The following is a 23412-nucleotide window of genomic DNA, read 5'->3' as shown; positions in this document are numbered from 1 at the left end:
CCTGGAGAATCCCAGGGACGGGGGAGCCTGGTGGGCTGCCGTCTATGGGGTCGCGCAGAGTCGGACCGGACTGAAGCGACTTAGCAGCAGTAGCAGCAAATAGATAAGGAGTGACCTGGACCTGCAGATCTCAGGACGTTGCGCAGTTAGGTGATGGCTGTGGGCGGGGCCTAGGATAAGGGGACTGAGGACGGGGAGGGGCTTAAGCAAGTGGGCGGGTTGGCGGGCAGAAACTGAGGGCGTTTAGAGGGAATGGATAGGGGGTTTATCCGACGGGAGGGGCTTCAAGGGGAAACTGCTGGAGAGCAAGGTGTTGGGACAGGTAGGACTTGAACTGTGAGGATGCTGAGCGGTGGATGTAACTGCTGTGCAGGCCAAGGGGAGAGAAGAGGGTCCTTAAGAGAGGAGTACCGAAGGAGAGTCCCAGAGGAAAGCAGAGCTTAGGAGGAAGGGCTGGAGAGACTTGGGCTTAGCTGCTTGAAGTGGGGCTGAGTTAGAGGCGAGGCTTAGAGCGAGTATACTAGAGGGGCCGTGTAAAATGTGGTAAAGCTGTGTGGTTCGAAACTTCAGCCTGCGTCAGAATCACCTGAAGGGTGTTTTAAAACGCAGGTCCCTAGGCTCTACCCCCAGGGTCTGTGATTCAGGGAATCTGGGGTAGGGGGCTGGGAATTTACATTTCTAACGAATTTCCTGTGGCGCCGCTGCTGCAGGTATTCAAGCCACACCTTCAGACCCCCTGACTTAGGGAAATGCTTTGGAAGTGCGAAACAATTGTACGTGAAAGCGGTGAGAGAGGCGGGGGCTTAAACACTGAGAGCGGAAAAGGCGGGGCTCACGCTCAGGGGCGTGACTCGGCCCCAGAAGCTCCGAGAGGCGGGGGTTACCAGGGAGAGGTGGGCTTCCAGAGAGTGGGGGCCTTTGAGACTGGGAAGTACGGGGCAGACTTCAAGGGCTGGGTCGACGAGGGTGGGTTCTGAGGCGGTGAGCGGGGACTATGCTAAATAAGCTCCGAAAGAGGAGTCGTCGGGGCTGGGGCGGGGCTTAGGCGTTAATTTTGCATAAGGGGCGTGGCTTAACGAGGGGCCCCAGGCGTGTGGGCGGTGCCCTAAGAAGGGGCAGGCGCACTGCGCTCCGCTCGCCCACCGGAAGCGGGGCCGGCTTCCCCCTGTCCCTGCGGCCCCCGAGCCAGCGCGCAGGCGCACTTCCCCTTCCCGGTCTCCGCCGCCGCCTCCCCTTTCCGCTCCTCCACGCCGGCGCCTCGGAGACGGGCGCGATTTCCGCTTCCGGACGGGCGGGCAGGCGGGCGGCGCGGGGCTGCCGGGGAGGGGGAGGGGGTGGCACTTCCGGTCGGGCCCTCGGGTCTCCCCGGAGCGGCGGCGCCTCCTCCGCCTCCTCAGCCTCCTCCCGGCGGAGACCCCGGCGCCGGTGAGTGACGGGGCGCGTGGCCCGGGGGCCCGGGGGCAGCGTGGGCGGGGGGTCCCGCCCTGGCCCGCCTTGGTTCCCAGAGCGTTCCTATCAGTGCTTCTCGCGCCCTGCCCTCGCTGGGGGCCCCCCCCATGACTGCTCCCCCAGAAGACTACTCCGGATAGCGCCCCATTACCGCCCCCCGTGCAGGACAGCTACCAGAGCGCTCTCATTCGTGGCGATCCCTCAGCTGCTGCCAGGGCCCCCCACTAAGGCTTTCTCATAGGTTCCCTTTCTACACAGCCCCCCCCCCCCCCCCGTCTTTGCTTCCTGAAGGACAGCCCTCAAAATGCCATCGGCATTGCTCGTCCCCGTGCAGAGCAGCTGTCCGTGAACCCTCCCTTTGGTATTCTTGTAGGTTGCTTCGCAAGAGTGTGGTATTAGTGTTTTATAGCAGACCCCTATTCTCTCTGTCCACGCACAACAGCCCCCAAAGCTCCTAACCACCACCACCCGCCAACGCCCCTTTCGTTACTGTAAAAATACATTGCATTCTGATCAGCCGCCCAAAATACCTTTTTTCCTTTTCTCCCCCACCCCTCCCCGCAATAATCCCCCTTGAGAATATTGCTTTCGATGACCGACACCCTCACTCCCCCCTTCCATAAACAGCTCCCCCTAGAGTTGTGCTCTCACACACCCTCCCCACCTTCAGGTAGGAATAGCTGCCGGTTTAGTCCCAGGCTCCCCTGAAACCCCACCCCCCACCCCGCCCTCCTCGGGGTCAGCGCCTGTCTGGGGTCCTCCCAGGGAACCCCACGTGAGGCTTTCCCCTCAGCTCCTCTGCTCCTGGCCCTAACAGCTCGCATCCTCACCTGCAGCTTCTCCCCACGCCCCTTCTCCTGGACTCCCCAAGGAAGACCCAGCTTCGGCCGCCTCTTCCCTTGGACATGCATTCGTTCACTCTTCACCGAACGAATATGCACTTGCTGTTCCAGGTCCAGGGTGTACAGCGTGAAGGGGAGCGAGCCATACAGTCTTTGTTTTGTGGGTCTTTACAGTCTGGTTGAGACAGATCAAAAGCAAGTAAACAAGATCGGTGCTGTTTTCTGGGTTTTTCTGAGAGCCTTAAGAGGTACTTCAGAGGTGAAACCTGAATTAGCACAGGCAGCCTCGCCACGGAAAGGTCTGGATGAATTGTTCCAGGCAGAGGCCCTGAGGTGGCTGTGAGCGTGCTGATGGGAGGGGCAGCAGGGGAGGTGGTGAGGTTGGAGCAGAGGAGTGGAAGGGAAGATGAGGGGGGAGACGGTGTGATCTCACAGGGCTTCAGAGGTGGGGGCATTGTGATCAGTCACCTGGCCTTGGTCAGCTCTGCGGAGCCCAGAGCGTTCTTCATTTGTTCATTCTTTTCCTTTGTTCAACAACTGTTCAATGAACACCTGCTACACACTGGGGATGCAGCAGAGAACAAAACAGACAGCCCTGTCCTCGTGGAGTGCATATGCCAGCTCTGGGGCAGACAATTAAAGAGCAAAATATAGATACTTGTGTGAAAGAAATACAGCAGGGTAAGAGCATAGCAGGGCTGCAGTGTCAGAGGAAGTGACAGGAAGGCCTCTTTCAAGAGATCCCTGTCCCCCCAGCACCAAGAAGTTAGATCTGTGTGTAGACTCCTCTCCTGGACAGCTGCAGTCCTCCGGGGGGGATGAGGGGACTCCTTAATGCTCACCTCTCCCGGGAGTGAAATGGTTAAGAGCATGAAACCTGGCTCGCACTAGCCTTCATATCTCTGAGCAGACCACTCCCTATTTCCAGGCCTCATTCATTCACTCATTTAACACATTTGTCGAGATAGGCCCTGTTCTAAGTGCTGGAGCTAGACCAGTGAACAAGTCAGATGCAAAATCTTGCCTGCTTGGAGCCCACCTCCGGGAGGGGCAGTCCAGCAACAAATAGAACATACGTGGTGGTACTGACTGGAAGGCATGGCAACCCACTCCAGTATTCTTGCCTGGAGAATCCGCATGGAGCCCTGTGGGCTGCAGTCCATAGGGTCGCAAATGCACATACGCATGCACTGACTGGAAAGGAGAGAAGCGAAGGAGGCTGGGGTGAGCAGGAATGTTGCTCTGGGTGACAGGTCACAGTGGTCTTGGAGCACCCTGTTGAGAAGACAGCATCTGAGCAGACGTGAAGGAGATGAGGGGGTGAGACAGCTGTATGGATGGGAGTCCCAGCCTTCCAGGCAGAAGCAACAGCCTGTGCAAAGGCCCTGGGGCAGCGATGGAGCCGGCATGTGGCCAGAGCTGCCAGGAGGCAGCTGGGGCTGCGGAGGTCTTCTCTGACCTCCTCTGAGATGTCACTGCAGGTTTTGAGCAGAGGAGCAACAGTGACATGGTTCGGTCTTAGTCTTCTGTCTACTAAGTAAGAACAATAATAAAGCTTATCTTTTTCCTTTTTTCGTATTTATTTGGCTCAGTCGGGTCTTAGTTGTGGCGCGCGGGCTCCGTAGTTGCGGCATGTGGGATCTTCATTCCCCAACCAAGGATTGAACCCACTTCCCCTGCATTGCAAGGCAGATTTTTAACCACTGGATCACCAGGGAAGTCCCAGGAATGCTTATCTTGCGAGTCTGTTGTGAGTGTGATTGAAACAAGACACATAAAACAGTGCGGTGTTGGTAGCATGGAGGAAATGCCAGTGGCTAGTCCTAGCGTTGTGTGGCGGCAAAGTGAGTGGGCAGAGTATTTCCGGCACAAAGTGGAGTGAAGGCTTTTTAAAAATTTTATTTTGGAGGAGATATTGAAAGACAGCATGGAAATTCCCTGGTGGTCTAGAGGTTAGGACCCCATGCTTTCACTGCAGGGGGACCAGGTTCCATCCCTGATCAGGGAACTAAGATCTTGCAAGCCATGAGTTGTTACCACAAAAATAGAAAAGGATAGATGGCATGTTGTGAGGATAACAGCATGTCCTCTTGAACCTCATCACTGGCCTGCGATTCCTGGCCCTGCCACTTGGTGGTGGTATGACTTTAGGAGATTAATTGACCTCTCGGGCCCTCAGTCTCTTCCTCTGTAAAATGGGGTTAATAATCTGAACCATCTTCTACGGTTATTGGGAAGACTCATTGAGTCAACACACATGACGGATCTAAAAGGGTACTTGCCACGCAGGAAGCACTCACTCGGGCCCCGTTACTGTGTGTCATTGTTATTGTCATTACAGATGAGAATCTCATCACAAGGCAGCTTTATTGCACCAGCATGGCCCACAGGTCTGGGCATCAGGGGCCTGGAATCCAGTACTTGCTTTCCCCTCCTTGGGGAAATGACCCCTCCCACTTCTGTTTCCTTCCTTGTGCAATGGATCCAGTCATGTACAGGACGTTAGGAGGCATCAGGGTGATGGTCCACATGAAACCCGACAGACAGTAAACACGAGTTGCTAGGACTGTGATTGCAGTTGCTGTGGGACTCCTGCCCCTTGGGAGGGGCTGCCCCCTCAGGCCACTGCCCGAAATACACCATACATCTCCCCTTAGAAAGACAGCAGTTTAAGACTCAGGTCCCCGGAGACAGGAAATGTGGCTCCTTTCCCAGTGGAAATAGTTGTGAGTCCGTTCAGTTTTGTCCTTCAGTCCCACCGCCTGCATCTCAGCCTCAGTCCTTAGGCATCTCACCTGCCTTGGAGGCCCTCTTCACGACATCATTCCCACCAGAACTCATCCTCCTGGGTACACCTCGACAATATCAGCTCCATCTCGGCTAAATGCTGCCACCCCCGCCCCCGCCAACCCCGGAAGTACTGTTCAGCACAGTCGATTCCCTTTATTCAACGAATTTATATCAGCAGACACCAACAGCTATGTTTGCCTCTGAGCCCAGCTTTAGCTGCATCTAACTTTTGTTACTTTTCCATTTTTGTCCATCTGATTTCACACTGGTGATGAGGGAGGGTGCTGTTTAATCCCCACATTTCAGCAAATAACTTACCGAGTAGCCACGCTGCGCCAGGCGCTGTGCTAGGTGCTGGGCGCCCAGTGGTGAGCCACACAGGCCAAGTGTTCGCTGTCTTAGGCGAGGAGAGCCGACAGTAGAGACAGCAAGAGGAAATATGCGCAGTATGTTGGCAGCAGTGGCTTTGGTGAAAAAAGCGCGGCAGGATGAGGGGCGCGTGAGTGGTGGGGCGAGGGATGCACGTCCCCTCTCCTGGAGGCGACATCGACCCGGAGCAGAGACCTCAAGGGGGTTAGGGCAGGGGGCGTGGGGTCTGGGGACAAGGGTCTAGGCAGGAGGGAGCAGCCTCACCGCCATGTGTTCAGGAAGGTAACCCCCCTCCCACCCGGCCCCTGTAGAAACGCCCCTCATAACCCAGAGAGCGCCCCCAAAGTAAGGCTCCTGTCCCCCCAGTTCCACCCTCACCTTCCTCCTCCTCGGGGAACCACCTTGTGCGTGCGCGTCATGGCAAGGATTCCGAGGGTGCTGGCCTGGGGGAGCGCCCCGCAGCCTTAGCTGTGTGCTTGGGGTGGGGCGGGGCTTCATCCCGGGACCCGGCCCCGCCCCCGCCGGGAGCTTCCTACCACCACCCCCCCCCCCCCCGCCCCCATCCTTCACATGCCTCCCCACGGTCCCCTCCCCAGCCCACTCTAGCACTGCCTCCCGGACTCGGCTTCGCACACAGGCTTCCACCAGCACCTGGCCACGCCTTTGCTCCTTCCGGAGATCAGATTAACCAGCCGAGTGTGAAGGGCATGGGCTGCTGAATCGCACCCAGGGACACCAGGAGCTGGAGGCTAAAAATTCTGACCTCCGGGCAGGGGTCGGGGAGGCACTCACCTTTCACCTGTCTGGGGACAGAGGCAGCCAGACGGGCCCACTGACCCCTGGGGTGGTCTGGCCGCAGGGCCCGGGCCCCAGCAGAGGGGGGACAATGGCTAAAAAGCACGCCTGACCGGGCGGGCCCTTCTCCCCGTGGCACTCCACCCGCTCAGTGGAGGCATTTCCCGGGGCCTCTGGTGGGTGTCAGGCTGAGATCAATTGCAGGGGACACTGGATTGAGGCAGACGGATGCTGGCCAGCTGCAGTCTGGAAGGAGAGGTCCTGGAAAAGTGCTTCGAGAACAACTGCTGGGTGGAGGGAGCAGGAGTTGCCCCCAGGGGCGAGGGCGGGAACCCCGACTCCTGGACCACCTGCCACCAGGCTCCTCCCAGGCGCGTGATGCCCATGAAGGTACACGTAGCTCCAGGGACTGGGCCAGCGAGCTCTGCCAGCCAGCCCCCTTAAGTCCCCCTCCTTATGGGGGTCAGCGCCCCCTTTACAAGCATAGGTCAGGACGGGGATGGGGCTTAAACCCTGGCCCGGCATGTTTCCTACTGTAGCTTGTTTTTCCTCAGGCCGGCAGCGCCTCCTTCCTACCTGGTAGTGCAGGAACTACCCACACGGCCCTCGTCCCAGCTCTCCCCCTGCCCCCCCCTCCCCCAACCCTGTTTGTCCTGACTTTGTGTTCCTACTATGAGGACGAGAATCCCCAGAGGGCACCGAGTGTCCACCGGACCCACCAGAGCTTGTCGGGTCCTCGCAGCAGCCCTGGGAGACAGGGACATGCTTTGTCACCTCCACGTGTAGATGGGGAGGGTCAGGCACAGAGAGGTTCAGGAACTTGTCCAGGGTCACACAGCGAGAGGCTAGCAGGGCATCGTGGCTCCACAGGCCACCCTCTTAACCACTCTGATTGAAACGGTTCTTGTCTTTTGGCAAAGGCAGAACCTGAGGGGTTTGGGAGCACAGGGCTTGGGCTAGTGCGTGTGTGGTGGTGGGGGCTACAGAGAAGAGGGCCTGGGTGACCCAGCCTCGAGGCCTGAAAGTGTTTGCACAGGGGCCTGAGACCAGAGTCTGAGAACAAGGTGTGCCGGCGGTGTTGGGGATGGATGGAGATGTGTGGGAACCGCGGGAAGAAGGGAGAGGGGGAATCTCTGGAGGAGGAGGGAGACGAGGGCCAGAGAGGTCGCGAGCAGGGGGCGGCAGGCCGAGTGGGAGAGATCAGTCATCGTGCCAGCGGAGCCCTGGGGGAAGACCACTCGGTGCGGGGGAAGGACAGAGGGACCGACGGGCGAAGACGGATAGTGCGGGGGCCCGGCTGGTGCGTGTGGCTCTTTTAGTGCCCGCAGCTAGGGGACCCCGCGCGGCCCTGCCTCCTGAGCCCGGCTCTCCTCTCCGCAGGGTCCCCCATCTCCCCGCCGCCCAGGATGGAGGCCAACCCAGCGGGCAGCGGCGCCGGGGGCGGCGGGAGCGGCGGCCTGGGGGGCGAGGACGGGGTCCACTTCCAAAGCTACCCCTTCGACTTCCTGGAGTTCCTCAACCACCAGCGATTTGAGCCCATGGAGCTGTACGGGGAGCACGCCAAGGCGGTAGCTGCGCTGCCCTGCGCACCGGGGCCCCCGCCACAGCCGCCGCCACAGCCGCCGCCGCCCCAGTACGACTACCCGCCCCAGGCCAGCTTCAAGCCCAAGGCCGAGGCCCCCTCCTCGTCGTCCTCCTCGTCCTCGTCCTCCTCCTCGTCCTCGTCGTCGTCCTCCCAGGCCAAGAAGCCCGACCCGCCACTGCCTCCCGCCTTCGGGGCACCGCCGCCCCCGATCTTCGACACGGCCTTCCCTGCCCCGCAGTGGGGCATCGTGGACCTCTCGGGCCACCAGCACCTGTTTGGGAACCTGAAGCGCGGGGGGCCGGCCTCCGGGCCGGGGGCCGCCCCGGGGCTGGCCGCGCCCCCGGGGACTCCCGGGCCGCTCCCCGCTGCCTCGCAGGCGCCGCCGGGTCCGGCGGCGGGGGCAGCAGCCTGCGAAGCGGCCAAGGACGACAAAGGCTACTTCCGGCGGCTCAAGTACCTGATGGAGCGGCGCTTCCCGTGCGGCGTGTGCCAGAAGTCCTTCAAGCAGTCCTCGCACCTGGTGCAGCACATGCTCGTGCATTCTGGCGAGCGGCCCTACGAGTGCGGCGTCTGTGGCCGTACCTACAACCACGTGTCCAGCCTTATCCGCCACCGCCGCTGCCACAAGGACGTGCCGCCGGCTGCGGGCGCCCCGGTGCCGCCGCCACTCCCGCCGCTGGGCTTGCCAGCGCCCGCCGCGCCCTCCTCGGCGCCCCCTGGGCCCCCGGCCGCGCCCACCGACGGCAGCGCGGCCCCCGCGGGCGCGGGCGTCGGTGTGGCCCCTCCAGCGGGGACGGCGGCGGGGGGCGGCGACGGCCCGTTCGCCTGCACGCTGTGCTGGAAGGTGTTCAAGAAGCCCAGCCACCTGCACCAGCACCAGATCATCCACACGGGCGAGAAGCCCTTCTCGTGCTCCGTGTGCAGCAAGAGTTTCAACCGCCGGGAGAGCCTCAAGCGCCACGTGAAGACGCACTCGGCCGACCTGCTGCGCCTGCCCTGCGGCGTGTGCGGCAAGGCCTTCCGCGACGCCGCCTACTTGCTCAAGCACCAGGCGGCGCACGCGGGCGCTCCCGGGCCGCGGCCCGCTTACCCCTGCGAGCTGTGCGGCAAGTCCTACTCAGCGCCGCAGAGCCTGCTGCGCCACAAGGCGGCGCATGGCCCGCCCGCCGCCCCCGATGCGCCCAAGGACGCGGCGGCCCCCGGCGCGCCGCCCGCACCCGCCTTCCCGCCGGGGCCCTACCTGCTGCCCCCGGACCCGCCCGCCTCCGATGGCGAGAAGGCGGCGGCCGCGGCGGCCGCGGCGGTGGTGTACGGCGCAGTGCCCGTCCCGCTGCTGGGCGCCCACCCGCTGCTGCTCGGCGGGGCCGGCCCCGGCGGGGCTGGGGGCTCGGGCGCCAGCACTCCCGGCAAGACGTTCTGCTGTGGCATTTGCGGGCGTGGCTTCGGGCGCCGCGAGACCCTGAAGCGGCACGAGCGGATCCACACGGGCGAGAAGCCACACCAGTGCCCGGTGTGCGGGAAGCGCTTCCGTGAGTCCTTCCACCTGAGCAAGCACCACGTGGTGCACACCCGCGAGCGGCCCTATAAGTGCGAACTCTGCGGCAAGGTCTTCGGCTACCCGCAGAGCCTCACGCGCCACCGCCAAGTGCACCGGCTCCAGCTGCCCTGCGCCCTGGCCGGGGCCGCCGGCCTCCCCGCCGCCCAGGGCGCCGCAGGGGCGGCCGGCCCGAGCAGCTCAGCCGCGTCTGGGGCCGCCGCGGACGGGCTCAGCTACGCCTGCTCGGACTGCGGCGAGCACTTCCCGGATCTCTTCCACGTCATGAGCCACAAGGAGGCGCACATGGCCGAGAAGCCCTACGGCTGCGACGCCTGCGGCAAGACCTTCGGCTTCATCGAGAACCTCATGTGGCACAAGCTGGTGCACCAGGCAGCCCCCGAGCGCCTGCTGCCGCCTGCGCCTGGCGGCGCCCAGCCCCCGGAGGGCTCCGGCGGCACCGACGCGGCCACCGTGCTGGACAACGGGCTGGCCGGGGAGGTGGGGGCAGCCGTGGCGGCGCTGGCTGGGGTGTCCGGGGGCGAGGACGCTGGCGGGTCCGCGGCGGCCGGGGGCAGCGGGGGCGCCAGCGCGGGCCCCGAGCGCTTCAGTTGTGCCACCTGTGGCCAGAGCTTCAAGCACTTCCTGGGCCTGGTGACCCACAAGTACGTGCACCTGGTGCGCCGGACCCTGGGCTGCGGCCTGTGCGGCCAGAGCTTCGCGGGCGCCTACGACCTGCTGCTGCACCGGCGCAGCCACCGGCAGAAGCGGGGCTTCCGCTGCCCGGTGTGCGGCAAGCGCTTCTGGGAGGCGGCCCTGCTCATGCGCCACCAGCGCTGCCACACGGAGCAGCGGCCCTACCGCTGCGGCGTGTGTGGCCGCGGCTTCCTGCGCTCCTGGTACCTGCGGCAGCACCGCGTGGTGCACACGGGCGAGCGCGCCTTCAAGTGCGGCGTGTGCGCCAAGCGCTTCGCGCAGTCGTCCAGCCTGGCGGAGCACCGGCGGCTGCACGCTGTGGCGCGGCCCCTGCGCTGCGGCGCCTGTGGCAAGACCTTCCGCTACCGCTCCAACCTGCTGGAGCACCAGCGGCTGCACCTTGGCGAGCGCGCCTATCGCTGCGAGCACTGCGGCAAGGGCTTCTTCTACCTGAGCTCCGTGCTGCGCCATCAGCGCGCGCACGAGCCGCCGCGGCCCGAGCTCCGCTGTCCCGCCTGCCTCAAGGCCTTCAAGGATCCCGGCTACTTCCGGAAGCACCTGGCGGCCCACCAGGGCGGCCGGCCTTTCCGCTGCTCCTCCTGCGGCGAGGGGTTCGCCAACACATACGGCCTCAAGAAACACCGCCTGGCGCACAAGGCTGAGGGCCTGGCGGGGCCGGGAGCGGGGGCCGGCCCGTTGCCCGGGAAGGACGCCTGATCGGGGAGTGTGCCTCCCCATCGCCACTCCCATCAGACGTCCCCTCCCGGACTCGCCCCTCGGGGGCGCGGACCTCCTCCTGCCGGCCCTCCCATCCATCATCCTTCCGAACTTAAGACAGACTAGTCTCCTCCCCCAAGGCCCATGTCGTGCAGACCCTAGCCTGCCTCTCTCCACCTGGACCTCCCTGGCCCTCTCCTCCTATCGGACACTGAACTCGACCCTCCGTCCACCCCTAATGTGTACCCCTCTCCAGCCCCACTGCCCTAGCAGCCTGCAGCCCCCCCAGTGATATGGGTGGAGCCGGGTCTGGACGGCCTCTCCCCCTTCCCCCGGCAAACTGGCCGGACAGCGGAGCGTGAGCGGTTCGGGAGGGCACGGGGTGGGGGCCTGGGTGCTCTTGGTTTGTGGGGGTGGGGGGCGGGGGGCAGACGCGGCTTGTACAGAGCGGAGAATAATAAATCTTATCAACAGGGCCGCTGGAGTCCCTTCTTTCGTCCCAGGGGAGGGGGTTGAGTGCTGACAAACGGAAGGCTGAGAACTTCGGCTTCCTGGAATGGTGACTTCCCAGCACCTTCTGCCTTGCCCTGCCTCTCTCTGCTTTTCCTCAATCAGCTGGTAGTCACTGAGGCTTCACCATGTCCAGGCTCTGGGCTCCCAGTGGAGCACGTGCAGAACAAGACAGGTAAGTCATGGCTCTGGGGAACCAACCAGGTACCTGGACCCTGTCCCCTTCAGAATGCTTTTGTGGTTTGTTTATTCCACGGCCAACATTTCCCCAGGGCCCATCTGCCCAGTCCTTTGATGGACATGGGGAAACATTGGCACCAGTGGGGAAGAACCTGCTTGCCATTGCAGGAGTCGTAAGAAACATGGTTTCGACCCCTGGGTCGGGAAGACCCCCTGGAGGAGGGAATGGCAACCCACTCCAGTATTCTTGCCTGGAAAATTACATGGACAGGAGCCGGGTGGGCTGCAGTCCATGGGGTTGCAAAAGTTGGACACGCCTGAGTGACTTAGCACCGGAAAACACAAAGTGGACACGTTCCTGGCCCTCAAATGAGCCAGAAGAGAGCTGGTGAGCCAGGGCTGTTTATTATACAGCCCATTTACAGGATGCCTCCTTCCAGGGTGACTTCGTGGAACTCCAGAAGCCCTTTCACAGCCCTCATTTTGGTCCTCAGAGCAGTGAAATATATGCCCTGTGAGGCTGACTTAGCCCACTTGTCAGACGAGGATGCTGAGGTCCCCGAGATGAAAGGCTCCAAGGATACCTAGCAGGTTCGTAGTAGCCCTGGACCTACAGTCCTGGGTGCCTCAGGACTGAAATCTGGAGACCAGCTCAGGTCAGGGCTCACTGCCTGGGTGAGTCCAGTTTGACCCACTAGAGGGCAGGAAGCCAGTGTGGCCATCTTGCTCTAATGCCAGAGACCCAGCAGGTGACAGACCTGGTGTGGGACTCAAAGTGAGTCACATGGATGCTGTAGAGTGGAGTCTCCCCGGGGGTTGAGAGCATGGCACACTCTCCGCATCAGACTGGAGGGGCTAACCAGGCTCTCAGGAGGAGCAGGACATCCAAAGGATGACAGGGCCGTGGAAGCTTGCCAGGTGATGTGGGCATTGAATTCCAGGTGGAGGATTAAAGCGTGTCCAAGTCAACCCAGCTGTTCCAGCCAATTTTGAATAGATTGGTGTGGCTGGAGATGCCGAGGGTCGGGGACTGGCTCCTGAAGAGCCACAAATCCCAAACAGCGGAGCTCGGATGACCTTGGAGGCAGGGGTTGGAGGCTGGCAGCCGCTGGATCTGAGCCGCTGATTCCGGTTTAGCCCATGGGAGGGAAAAATAAAAAAAGACTTGGCTGCCAAACTTTGAACATGGAGCAATTTTACATATGGGGACTTGCCTGGTGGTCCAGTGGTTAAGACTCAGAAACCCAGTGCAGAGGGCCGGGGATCAATCCCTGGTCGGGGAACTAGATCCTACATGCACAACTAAGACCCAATGCAGCCATGTTAAAAAAAGAGAGAGAGTACACATAATATAAACAGCAATGCAACTTTTGAAAATTTGGAAGATCTAGCAATGTGGTCTGCATCCGCCCGGGGCCAGGTAGTCCTTGCTCTCTTTGGACGTGGCATGTATTCTCTAAAGTGCTGCAGCACCATCGCATCCCGTGTCAGTGGTCCCATTTCACCTCGCTGGTCCTGGTGTTTCTCCTCAAAACCCCACCACCTTCCTCACTCACATCATCATGAAGTGCCTATAGGCACTCACATTTGGGATCCCTCCTCGCGGCCACAAGGAGCTGGGGGTTGGTGACAAGGTGGGGATCTGTGTTTCCAAAGGGTGGGTCCAGGTGGCCACAGCCTGGAGAGTGAGGAGGGCGGGGCCCCGACCTGTGAGACTTGTTGGCTTGGTCTTCAAGGGTAGTGATGATGAAAAGAAGCGTTCAGATTCCAACAACAGGAAATCGATAAGGGATTAGACGGATGGGTGAAGGGTGAAGATGGCTTAAGGAACCCACCAAGCTGTGTAGCTTGGGTGGTGATGTCCACACCAGGGGCATCTCCTTGGTGAAAACAGAATTCTCTTTCATCTATGGGATGTCTTGTGGGGGTGTTGGGTGAACAGGAAGAGGTGTGAGTCCTGGGCTCCCCTTCCTGAAGCATACCAATCCTGGGAGCCCCTTCATATTGCCGAACTTCCCTGACCCCTAGTTCCACAGCTGAACCGCATAGCTTCTCTGGATAGCCAGAAACTGTCCACCACCAACACCTCCCCTGACCACCCCCTCCCCGGTTCTAAAGATGAGGAAACAGAGGTTTGAAGAGAGTCACAACTCACTGCTGGGGACAAGACCCCAGGGTAGCCCTCCTACCCACCCCCCAAAACAAGATCAACATAGAGAAACCCTTCAGAAATTTCTTTAATAGGAATAGCACTGGAGGCCTCCCACATCCAGCCCCCAGGTCCTCCTCTGCCCCTAACCCAATGACTCATCTCCTGCCCCACACCCACCACAGGCCCTCCAGGACAGCTCCATCGGCATCCACCAACCCTTCCGTGGGATAGCCTGGGACCGGCCTGTAAGCTGTTTGCTCCCACTTGGTAGTGGAAGGGAATTAGATCCACTGGGGGCTACTTGGTAGCCCCCCGGGAGGGCCTGGGCTCTGAGCCGAGAGCTTTAAGAGGGGAGCAGCAGCTGGCTGAGTGTGGGCCATCTTTTTAGTTGTCTTGAAAGAGGAGTCTGGCTTAGGGGAGGGACCACCATGGGAGCACGGGTTGGGCTCCTGGTGTCAAAATCCTTAGGGTCAGGCTTCCATCCTTGACACTGTGACTCGGGGACCCTTTGGCTTTAGGTGACAGGGTCCCAGCTTCTTTATTGGAGGATCCAGCGGGCAGACTGAGGACAGGTGGGCAGTATTAGGGTCAGTGTGATCCAGTGAGGTAGGCGAAAGGGTCCGGCCTGGATCCCCCTGCCCCAAGAAGTGCCCAGGCTCTGCTGCGACAAGTGATGTCTTGCGCAAGGACAAGCCATCAGGGAGGCGGACGAGGCCATGACATCCAGCCCAGGTTCCTAGCACCCACAGGGCTGCCACTGTGCCTTTCTGGGAACCACACGCAGGGGCTGTGTGACTTGTGAGCGTCCTGAGCCCGGCTGTCCGTGTGCTGTCCCACGCCGGCCGCTCGTGGCCATCTCTGCGAGCTCTGATGTCACCCCACCCCGAACCTCTCCTCATCCTCCCTAGCCTCTCTTGCCCACCCACTCCCCCCTTGCAGCAATGTGCGCTCCCAGACTACTGGTCGACCTCCACCTTTACTCTGGCCGTCTCCCCATGCCCCTCTTCAGGAGGGTTCCCTGTCCCACACCTGCTCCCCGGCCCCTCAGCCCCCGGTGCCAGCAGGCCCCCAGAGTCCCCCGGCCCCGGCCGTGGACGTGGGTGCGCTGATGCTTGCGGAAGTTGGAGGAGTTGTTGAAAGTGCGGTCGCAGAGGCTGCAGCGGAAGGGGCGCTCGCCAGTGTGGATGCGCGCGTGGACGCTGAGCACCGAGGACTGGGTGAAGCCCTTGCCGCACACGCCGCAGTGGTAGGGCCGCTCGCCCGTGTGCACCCGCTCGTGGTCTAGCATGTCTGAGGAGCGGCGGAACGGCTTGGTGCAGAACCTGCAGGCGAAGGGCTTCCCCACCGCCGCGCCCGCCGCTGCCGCCGCCAGCACAACCTCCGACCTCTCCGGGGGCGCCCCGGGCCGCTGCTCTGGAGTCGCCGCCGCCGCCTCCGGGGGCCTTCGAGGGGCCCCCGGCTCCACCCCGTGTCGGTGCTGGTGCCGCAGCAGAGGGGCCAGGGCCTTGAAGGCCCGGGGGCAGAGGGCGCAGCGGTAGGGCCGCTCGCCGGTATGCAGGCTATAGTGGGCACGGAGGCTGGCGGGGCCGGGGCAGCTGTGGCCACACACATGACACCGGCTGGGGTCCCCACCCTGCCCGCCACCCTCAGCCCCCGCCAGGTGACCATGTTCATGGAACAGCAGCTCGGAGACCAGCCGGAAGGCAGCCGGGCACAAGGCACAGTGCAGAGAACCTGGCTCCGGGGGCTCGGGGACCAGGGTGGTGTCTGTCACCTTCACCACCTGGATCTCGATGAGGTCACTCGGGGGGGTGGCCGGGCGGCCATCATCATGCACCAGGACCTGAGTGGGGAGAGGGAGAAACAGAGGAGCCTGTGGACTCTGCCACACCCCACCCCCAACACACCCCACTTATTAAAATGCTCTCTGCAGCCTTCTGGGCCCCTCGATTTCTAGATTCAGCTCTCTATCCTCCGGGATTCTGCCCTATGACCATCAAGGCTTCCCCTCCTGCCCAAAATACATCACAGATCCAGCCATTTCTCTCCTCCACCTGCACTTAAAAGCCAATCATCTCTTGCCAAGTTTCCTAACCCTCTGAATGTCTCTGTGCCTACGCCTGCTCCCTTATAACCCACCTCCCCAAAGCAGCCCGAATGACCTTTTGAAAAATGGAAATCAGACAGCAGTCATTTTCCCACTCAAAACTGTCACATGACTCCAATTGCACTTAAAATCCCAAACCGTCATCTAATATCCACCATGACCCAGCTCCTGCTTATCTCTCTGACCCCAGTGTAACTATAAGCCGGTACACAGCTGACTGCTCTCGTCTAAATTTAGCTCCCCTACCCCCCACTCTCTCAGCTCACTCTTTCCAGATCACAATTAAGTCTGGTTTATTGTCTCTCTTCCCCTATTCCACTGCGCGCTCCAAAAGAATACAGTTTATGTATTCGTTCGCCTCTCCATCTCTCTGGCCCAGGTAGGACTAGTAAATGTCTGTTGAATGAATGAATGTCCTCAGGTACTCTCCTATCCTGAGCGCGTGTCCAAAGTCACCTGGAACAGTCATTTCTTCCTCCACCCAAATCCTCTCTTGGGCATCAAGACGCATCCCTCTGATCCCTGCAGAATCATACCCCACCCCAGCGTGGATGCCCCAGCTATAAACCCACACCCTTGTCTTTGAGGGTCACCTTCCCAACCTACCAGGTTCGCTACCCCTAAAATTTAGGAGGCTCCGCCCCCTGATTAGACAAACTCCATCCCCGGGAACTCCTCTCCGAACTCATCAACAGCTCAGATGTCCCACCCACCCCTCCTCGGGGTCCACCCACCCAGGCCCCACCCACCACCCTCATTGGCTCCACGATAACCCCGTCCCCTCGCCCACCGAGAAGCTCCGCCCCCAGAGCCGGAGCCATAAATGCCACCCCCGCCCCGTCCTAAGCCCCGCCCCCAGCCCTGCGACCTCCTGCCATCTCGAGTCCCCAGTCTTGGCCCCTTCCTCGCCCGCACCACGTCCGGAGGTTCCGAGGATCGCGGCTCCGGGGCCGTTGAGCTCGGACTCGGGGGTTCCGGGCGCGCGTCGGCCATCTTCTGCCCAGGCCCCGCCCCCGAGGCCCGTGGTCGCCTCGGGAGGGGGCGTGGCCTGGGAATGGCGTCAGCGCCTCGGCGCAGGCGCACTGGAGGATTGGGCGGGGCATCCAGGGAGCTGGGAAGAAAGAGGTGAATTTCTTCTAATCACCTGTCAGTGCCCTCAGGAGCCATTCTGCGTGGTGCACTGGGTGCCAGAGAAACTAACTCGAATTTCTCTTTTTAACCTGTATGAGTAGGCTCTGGCAGTCAGTTGACACTGACCAGAATTGAATGATTTTTCTGTTTTCATGCTACAAATTTTTGCGGTCACCTCCTCTGCATGGGTTGCCTTAACACAGTGAGACCAAGTTTACCAATGTAAGGATTTTAAAGTCCATTTGCAGAAATACAGTCATCAAACAGCCACACTGGTCGTACTGGGGTTTGTTAGCAAAAGTCCTTAGGTGGTATGATGTTTGGGAGGAAAGAGCCCAAAGATGGGTTTTTACAGCACCAAGGACAGGGCTGCCTTAAGAGTCCAGTTCATTCTGTGGCCTGGTTGTGTGACTTTGAAGGGGTCGCCACATTTCTCAGGGTCGTGCCTGCATTTCTCTCACGTACAATGTAGATGGTTGTAAAACCCAATAAGAAAGAAATTTGCAAGATATTTGGATTGGAGCAACTTTAAATTGTTTTCTTGGGAGAGCAGGGGCATCAGTTCAGTCGCTCAGTAGTGTCCGACTCTTTGCGATGCCATGGACTGCAGCATGCCAGGCTTCCCTGTCCATCACCAACTCCCAGAGTTTACTCAACTCATGTCCATCGCATCGGTGATGCCATCCAACCATCTCACCCTCTGTTGTCCCCTTCTCCTCCTGCCTTCAATCTTGGCCAGCATGAGGGTCTTTTCCAATGAGTCTGTTCTTCACATCAGATGGCCGAAGTATTGGAGTTTCAGCTTCAGCATCAGTCCTTCCAGTGTATATTCAGGACTGATTTCCTTTAGGATGGACTGGTTAGATCTCCTTGCAGTTCAAGGGACTCTCAAAAGTCTTCTCCAACACCACAGTTCAAAATCATAAATTCTTTGCTGCTCAGTTTTCTTTATAGTCCAACTCTCACATCCATACATGACTACTGTAAAAACCATAGCTTTGACTAGATGGACTTTTGTCGGCAAAGTAATGTCTCTGATTTTTAATATGCTGTCTAGGTTGGTCATAGCTTTTCTTCCAAGGAGCAAGGGTCTTTTAATTTCATGGCTGCAGTCACCATCTGCAGTGATTTTGGAGCCCCCCAAAATAAAGTTTGCCACTGTTTCCCCATCTATTTGCTGTGAAGTGATGGGACCGGATGCCATGATCTTAGTTGTCTGAATATTGAGTTTTAAGCCAACTTTTTCACTTTCCTCTTTCACTTTCATCAAGCGGCTCTTTAGTTCTTCTTCACTTTCTGCCATAAGGGTGGTGTCATCTGCATATCTGAGGTTATTGATATTTCTCCTGGCAACAGGGGAAGAGATGCTAAACATGACGATCATTCCTAAATTCTGCTTTTCCTTCTGGGAACATGATAAGGTTGCATTTTCCTTTGCAATTAGACGTGGCCTTGTGATTCTGTTTGCCCAATGAAATATAAGTGGAAGAGATGTGTGTCAACTTCAGCACAAGGTAAGAGCCAGCTCAACTATTGATCACTTTCCATTCCTGCTGTTCTGTGCTTGGGAACTTGTAGGGTGAAGTGAAGTGAATTCATCATCCTGAATTCCAGAATATGTGTCTACAGCGACCAGAACCTGATGCTCATCTTCCTTAGATATATAACATTTAAAATAATCATGCGTTGTCTAAAGCCACTGAGCTTGGTGGTGTTTGTTACTGCAGAAGGATCTATTGACAGATGAATATATGGAGTCTTTTATTAATATTATCTGGAACCATTTCTGTATACAAAAAAATATCCAGAATCATAAATAGCTCCCTGTTCTCACTAATAAACAAAGACTGTACAACTTTACAGAAGCAGTCTAAGCCCTCTGTGTACCCCTCCCCATCGATTTCCTCCTTCCCTTCCCTGAGAAAGGTTATTAGATTCTGCATCTTTTGTTTACCATTCCTATGCATGTATGTCTTTCTATTTTGTTACATACATGATGCAATGTGATACTGTCCTGTACATTTAACACCTCTAGGATAAATGGTGTCATTCAGTGCAATCTTTTCTCCCCTCAACATTGCTTTTTTTATATTTGTAAACATCCATAGTGTAGTGTAGTCTAGTCATTCATTGTCAATGCCGTTTTGATAGCCGACTGATGATGCCAGATTACCTTTATTCATTCTCCTGGTGGTGGACATTGGGTTGGTTCCAATTTTTTTCCTTTTTACTGAAGTATAGTTGGTTTACAATATTGTGGTAGTTTCACTACAGCGAAGTGGTTCATACACACACACACACACACACACACACACACATATATATATTCTTTTTTGGATGTATATATTTTTTGCTTCTTTTCCGTTATAATCTATTACAAGATATTGAATATCAGTAGGTTCTTTTTGGTTATCTCTCTCTTTTTTATTTTGTTGTTGCAAAAACCTGTATTATTTCCCTTTGATGGAAGGCTCCAGAGAGGTCTCCAAAGTGGTTAACAAGTTGCCTAGTGGGGCTTCCCTGGTGGTCCAGAGTCTGTCTGCCAACACAAGGGACACAGGTTTGATCCCTGGTCTGGGAAGATTTCACACCCTGGCGGAACTAAACCCCTGTGCCACAATTTCTGAGCCTGAGCTCTAGATCCTGTGCTTGCCACAGAATAGCCCCCGACTCGGCAACTAAAGAAATCCCTTGAGCAGCAATGAAGACCTAGCACAGCCAAAAATAAATAACATACAACCAACCAAACAAACAAAAAATATAAACTGCCTAGTGGCAGAGAGAGGCTTCAGGCAGAAGCCCTACCACCAGAGGGGCTCCTCAAAGGCCGCTGGGCTCCAGAGGCTCCTGCTGCTGCTGCTAAGTCACTTCAGTCGTGTCCGACTCTGTACGACCCCATAGACGGCAGCCCACCAGGCTCCTCTGTCCCTGGGATTCTCCAAGCAAGAATACTGGAGTGGGTTGCCATTTCCTTCGCCAGTGCATGAAAGTGAAAAGTGAAAGTGAAGTCGCTCAGTCATATCCGACTCTTAGCGACCCCATGGACTACAGCCTACCAGGCTCCTCTGTCCATGGGATTTTCCAGGCAAGAGTACTGGAATGGGTTGCCATTGCCTTCTCCGCCAGAGGCTCCTAGCGGTGCTTTGGAGGCTGAACCTTTGCAGGAGAAAGCGGTCCAGCCCCACCGGGGACCAGGCGGCCTGCTGCGCTGGTCAGGTGGGCGCCCACCGTCGTGATGAGTTTCACCCGTTTGTCCAGGACGTGGCTGCAGGAAGTCACGGAGGTGGAGTCGGGAGGGGAGGACCCGGGGCCTGCGGTCCACGAAGGCCTGGCTCGGGGTCTTCTCTGCGAGCAGGGCGGCCCCAAGGCTTCCGGGGTCTGAGCCCCTCGTCCTGCCCTGGACGGACGTCCTGGAAGAGCGCGCGGCCGCAGCGCTGGCTCTGCAGGTTCCATGGAGCTCTACGCAACCCCCCCCCCCCCGTCCCCCGTCCCCCGTTTCTCCCCCGATCCGTGGGGAGATGGCCCGCCCTCCAGAGCCGCCTGGTCCTAGTGGTCGGGGAAGCCCAGAGAGAAGTCGGGGCTGGAGGCGGAGGCTGCACATGGACCGGGTGGCTGGGGCGCCTCCGCCTGTGGGAATAATTCTCAGGAATCTGGGAGCTCACGGGTAGCCGGAGACAAGGAGCCAAACTCTGCAAATGGCGTTGGCTGGTCCTGGGGGCCGAGGACATCTGGTTGGTTCCAAGGTTGCCACTGGAAAAATGGTTGGAAGGTGGTCGGAGGCTGGAGGAAGGGGCGTCCCTGGGCCTGTTCTGTCCGAGCACCGTGGAAGGAGAGAGACATTCGCAGTGCTTCCCAGCGCTCTGCCGGTTATCTATATACAGTACTATGATTCTGTTAGTCACATCCTCCCAATTTATCCCCTCCCCTACTTTTCCCCTTTGGTAACCATAAATTTGTTTTCTACTTCTGTGGGTCTATTTCTATTTTTTATATGTATGTATAAAAAGTTCGTATGTATCATATTTTAGATTCCATATATAAGTGGTATCATATAATTTGTATTTCTCTGACTTACTTCATTTAGCACAATAATCTCTCCTCCATTCATGTTGCTCCAAACGGCATCATTTCATTCTTTCTTAATGGCTGCATAATACTCCATTGCTGGAGGAAGAGATGGGAACTCACTCCAGTACTCTTGTCTGAGAATCCCCATGGACAGAGGAGCCTGGTGGGCTACAGTCCATGGGGTCGCAAAGAGTGAGACACCACTGAAGCGACTTAGCACAAATGCAATATTCCATTGCATGTTGATATATGCCACTTTTTATCCATTCATCTGTCACTGGACATCCTGGTGCAAGTTTTTTGTTGTTTTTTGTTTTGCTTTCTTTTGAGCAGTGACTAATCTAACGACTGTGAATTGTCAGTACTTACTACTCAGGAAATATCTTGTGCAAGTGAGGAACCCCTGAAGCTTAAGGTTCATTAGATTCATGGTAAACCCACCTCTGCAGTTATGCTTAACTAATTTTATAGCAAAGAATTCTATGTGCTTGCTATGTGTGAAGAAGAATCCTTGTAGATGGGGCAGAATATCAGATGGAACTTGACTGTGAAGGCTCTGAGTTCCTCCTTTAGGAACCGTGCTGTTACTATTTACTTCACCTATTTTCTTTCCTTTTAAAAAATTTATTTTTAAATTGAAGGATAATTGCTTTACAGAATTTTGTTTTCTGTCAAACCTTAACATGAATCAGCCACAGGTATACATATGTTCCATCCCTGTTGAACCTCCCTCCCACCTCCACCCCCCCCATCCCACCCCTCTAGGTTGATACAGAGCCCCTGTTTGAGTTCCCTGAGACATACAGCAAATTCTCGTTGGCTATCTGCCGGGGTCCAGCCCCAGCTGATCCAGGGTATTCGAAACGGGGACGGCGTCAACGACCTATTTAATTATTTATTCATCAAAGATATAAAGAGTAATAGAATGAGGATAGCTCAGTAGGAAAATTCAGTGGACAAAAGAGGCTGAGTAGCTTGGTTTACGCGGGAGACCAATAAAACTTCAAGACAAGAAGCTTGCACCACTTACGTAGGCCGTAGGCGTCCTTCTGTTCTCCCAAAGGAGAGGAGACACTGAGGCCTCCCCGGTCAGATCTTAGAAGCCCAGGCAAAATTAGTAAGCTTGGTGGGTTCCACGCTCCAGATGGAGACTCAGCCAGAGTGAGAGAGAGAGAGCGACATGGGGAGACCAGTATTTCGAGAATCTGATCCCAATTCTTTATTTTCCATGGTCTACTTTTAAACACTGAGATGTTATGCAAAAGTCACGTGGGGTCAGCAGTCCTGACTTTTATCAAAGTCAGGTGCTTCATACAAATGTATACAGAGGTCTTAGGGGTGTTACATCATCTTCTGGCCAGGGGGCCTGCTGACAATTTATGACCCTCTCCTTGTGACAGCGGTCAGTCAACCAGGACATTTATTTCTCCAGGAGTGATTATTCTTAAAACAGACGCCACCCAAACAAAGTTACATTCCTATAGGGTGAGGGTGTAGTGGGTTTTAGTTAAGGAAAGAATTTACTTAGCCTAAGGTCTAACGTGATTAATATCAAAGGTTAATACTTATTTCTTCTATATATTCATTAATGTGTGTAACGGCAGGGGATATGGAGACTTAGCAGCAAACATTGGCTCAACAAATGAAAAACCCTTCATCAATACAATTTCTAATCAGCCCACTATACTTATACTAATGGTTTTCTAACTTTTCTAAGGAACCTGTTTTTAGAAGGTTTAAAGCATCTCGTGCCTCTCACAGTTGGGAGGCTGTGAGCAATCACATGTGGCCGGACAAGCCTGTCAGGCAGGCTAGAGAACCTTCAGAGGAGTTTGTAGGTTGAAACACTCCTATCACGCCCAGGAATTATTATTAACTGGAGCTCTAAGTTAACTCCTTCTCCGAAAGAGGTGGTGGGGGACAGCCCCCCGTAAAGTCAGAGGTGTAGGGGAGAGCGCAAAGTAGTAAAGTAGGCAGGCTCTGGTTATGGGGGTAGATGCTTGAGGATTTCCAGGGGGACTCCTGAGGCTCGATCCCGCCTTTGCGTATGTGGAGCCTCCTTCCTCATGACCTTTGCCATGGGCGGAGTGCCTCACGCCGGCCCCCAACAGCTATCTATTTTACATATGGGAATATAAGTTTCCATGTTACTCTCTCCATACATCTCACCCTCTCCCCAAGTCCGTAAGTCTGTTCTCTATTGTCTGTTTCTCCACTGCTGCCCTGCAAATAAATCTTTTGGTACCATATTTTTAGATCCTAAATATATACATTAGTATACGATATTTATCTTTCTTTTTCTGACTTACTTCACTCAGTATAATAGGCTCTAGGTTCAGCCACCTCATTAGAACTGACTCAAATGCATTCCTTTTTATGGCTGAGTAATATTCCGTTGTGTATATGTACCAGCACTTTTTATCCATTCATCTGTTGATGGACATCTAGGTTGCTTCCATGTTCTAGCTATTGCAAATAGTGCTGCAA

The 23412-nt window shown here is 57.1% G+C and overlaps 2 protein-coding genes across 3 annotated transcripts; one reads left to right on the top strand and one right to left on the bottom strand.

Moving 5' to 3' along the window:
* Positions 1–328: 328 nt before the first annotated feature.
* Positions 329–11167, top strand: ZNF865 (zinc finger protein 865). 2 transcript variants are annotated; one of them, XM_055551580.1, is made up of 2 exons: positions 329–1425; positions 7626–11167. In XM_055551580.1, the coding sequence occupies exon 2, from the start codon at positions 7652–7654 to the stop codon at positions 10775–10777; it is 3126 nt and encodes a 1041-aa protein (XP_055407555.1). In that variant the 5' UTR covers positions 329–1425; positions 7626–7651; the 3' UTR covers positions 10778–11167. The 2 variants fall into 2 exon arrangements, with proteins under 2 accessions (XP_055407555.1, XP_055407557.1); XM_055551582.1 differs by lacking the exon at positions 329–1425 and adding an exon at positions 5792–6635.
* Positions 11168–13580: 2413 nt separating this feature from the next.
* ZNF784 (zinc finger protein 784) lies at positions 13581–16789 on the bottom strand. Its single transcript, XM_055551585.1, is given in 3 exon segments — positions 13581–14709; positions 14712–15462; positions 16642–16789. Coding segments are annotated over 3 exon segments (963 nt in total). The 5' UTR covers positions 16720–16789; the 3' UTR covers positions 13581–14575.
* Between the last annotated feature and the right edge of the window lie 6623 nt (positions 16790–23412).

This window comes from Bubalus kerabau, chromosome 17 (assembly GCF_029407905.1).
Source record: "Bubalus kerabau isolate K-KA32 ecotype Philippines breed swamp buffalo chromosome 17, PCC_UOA_SB_1v2, whole genome shotgun sequence".
Lineage (NCBI taxonomy): Eukaryota > Metazoa > Chordata > Mammalia > Artiodactyla > Bovidae > Bubalus > Bubalus kerabau.
This window is presented reverse-complemented; position numbering and strand designations above follow the sequence as displayed.

Excerpts from the sequence above, each read along its gene's own strand:
- ZNF865 (XM_055551580.1), top strand. The coding sequence starts at position 7,652 with ATGGAGGCCAACCCAGCGGGCAGCGGCGCCGGGGGCGGCGGGAGCGGC.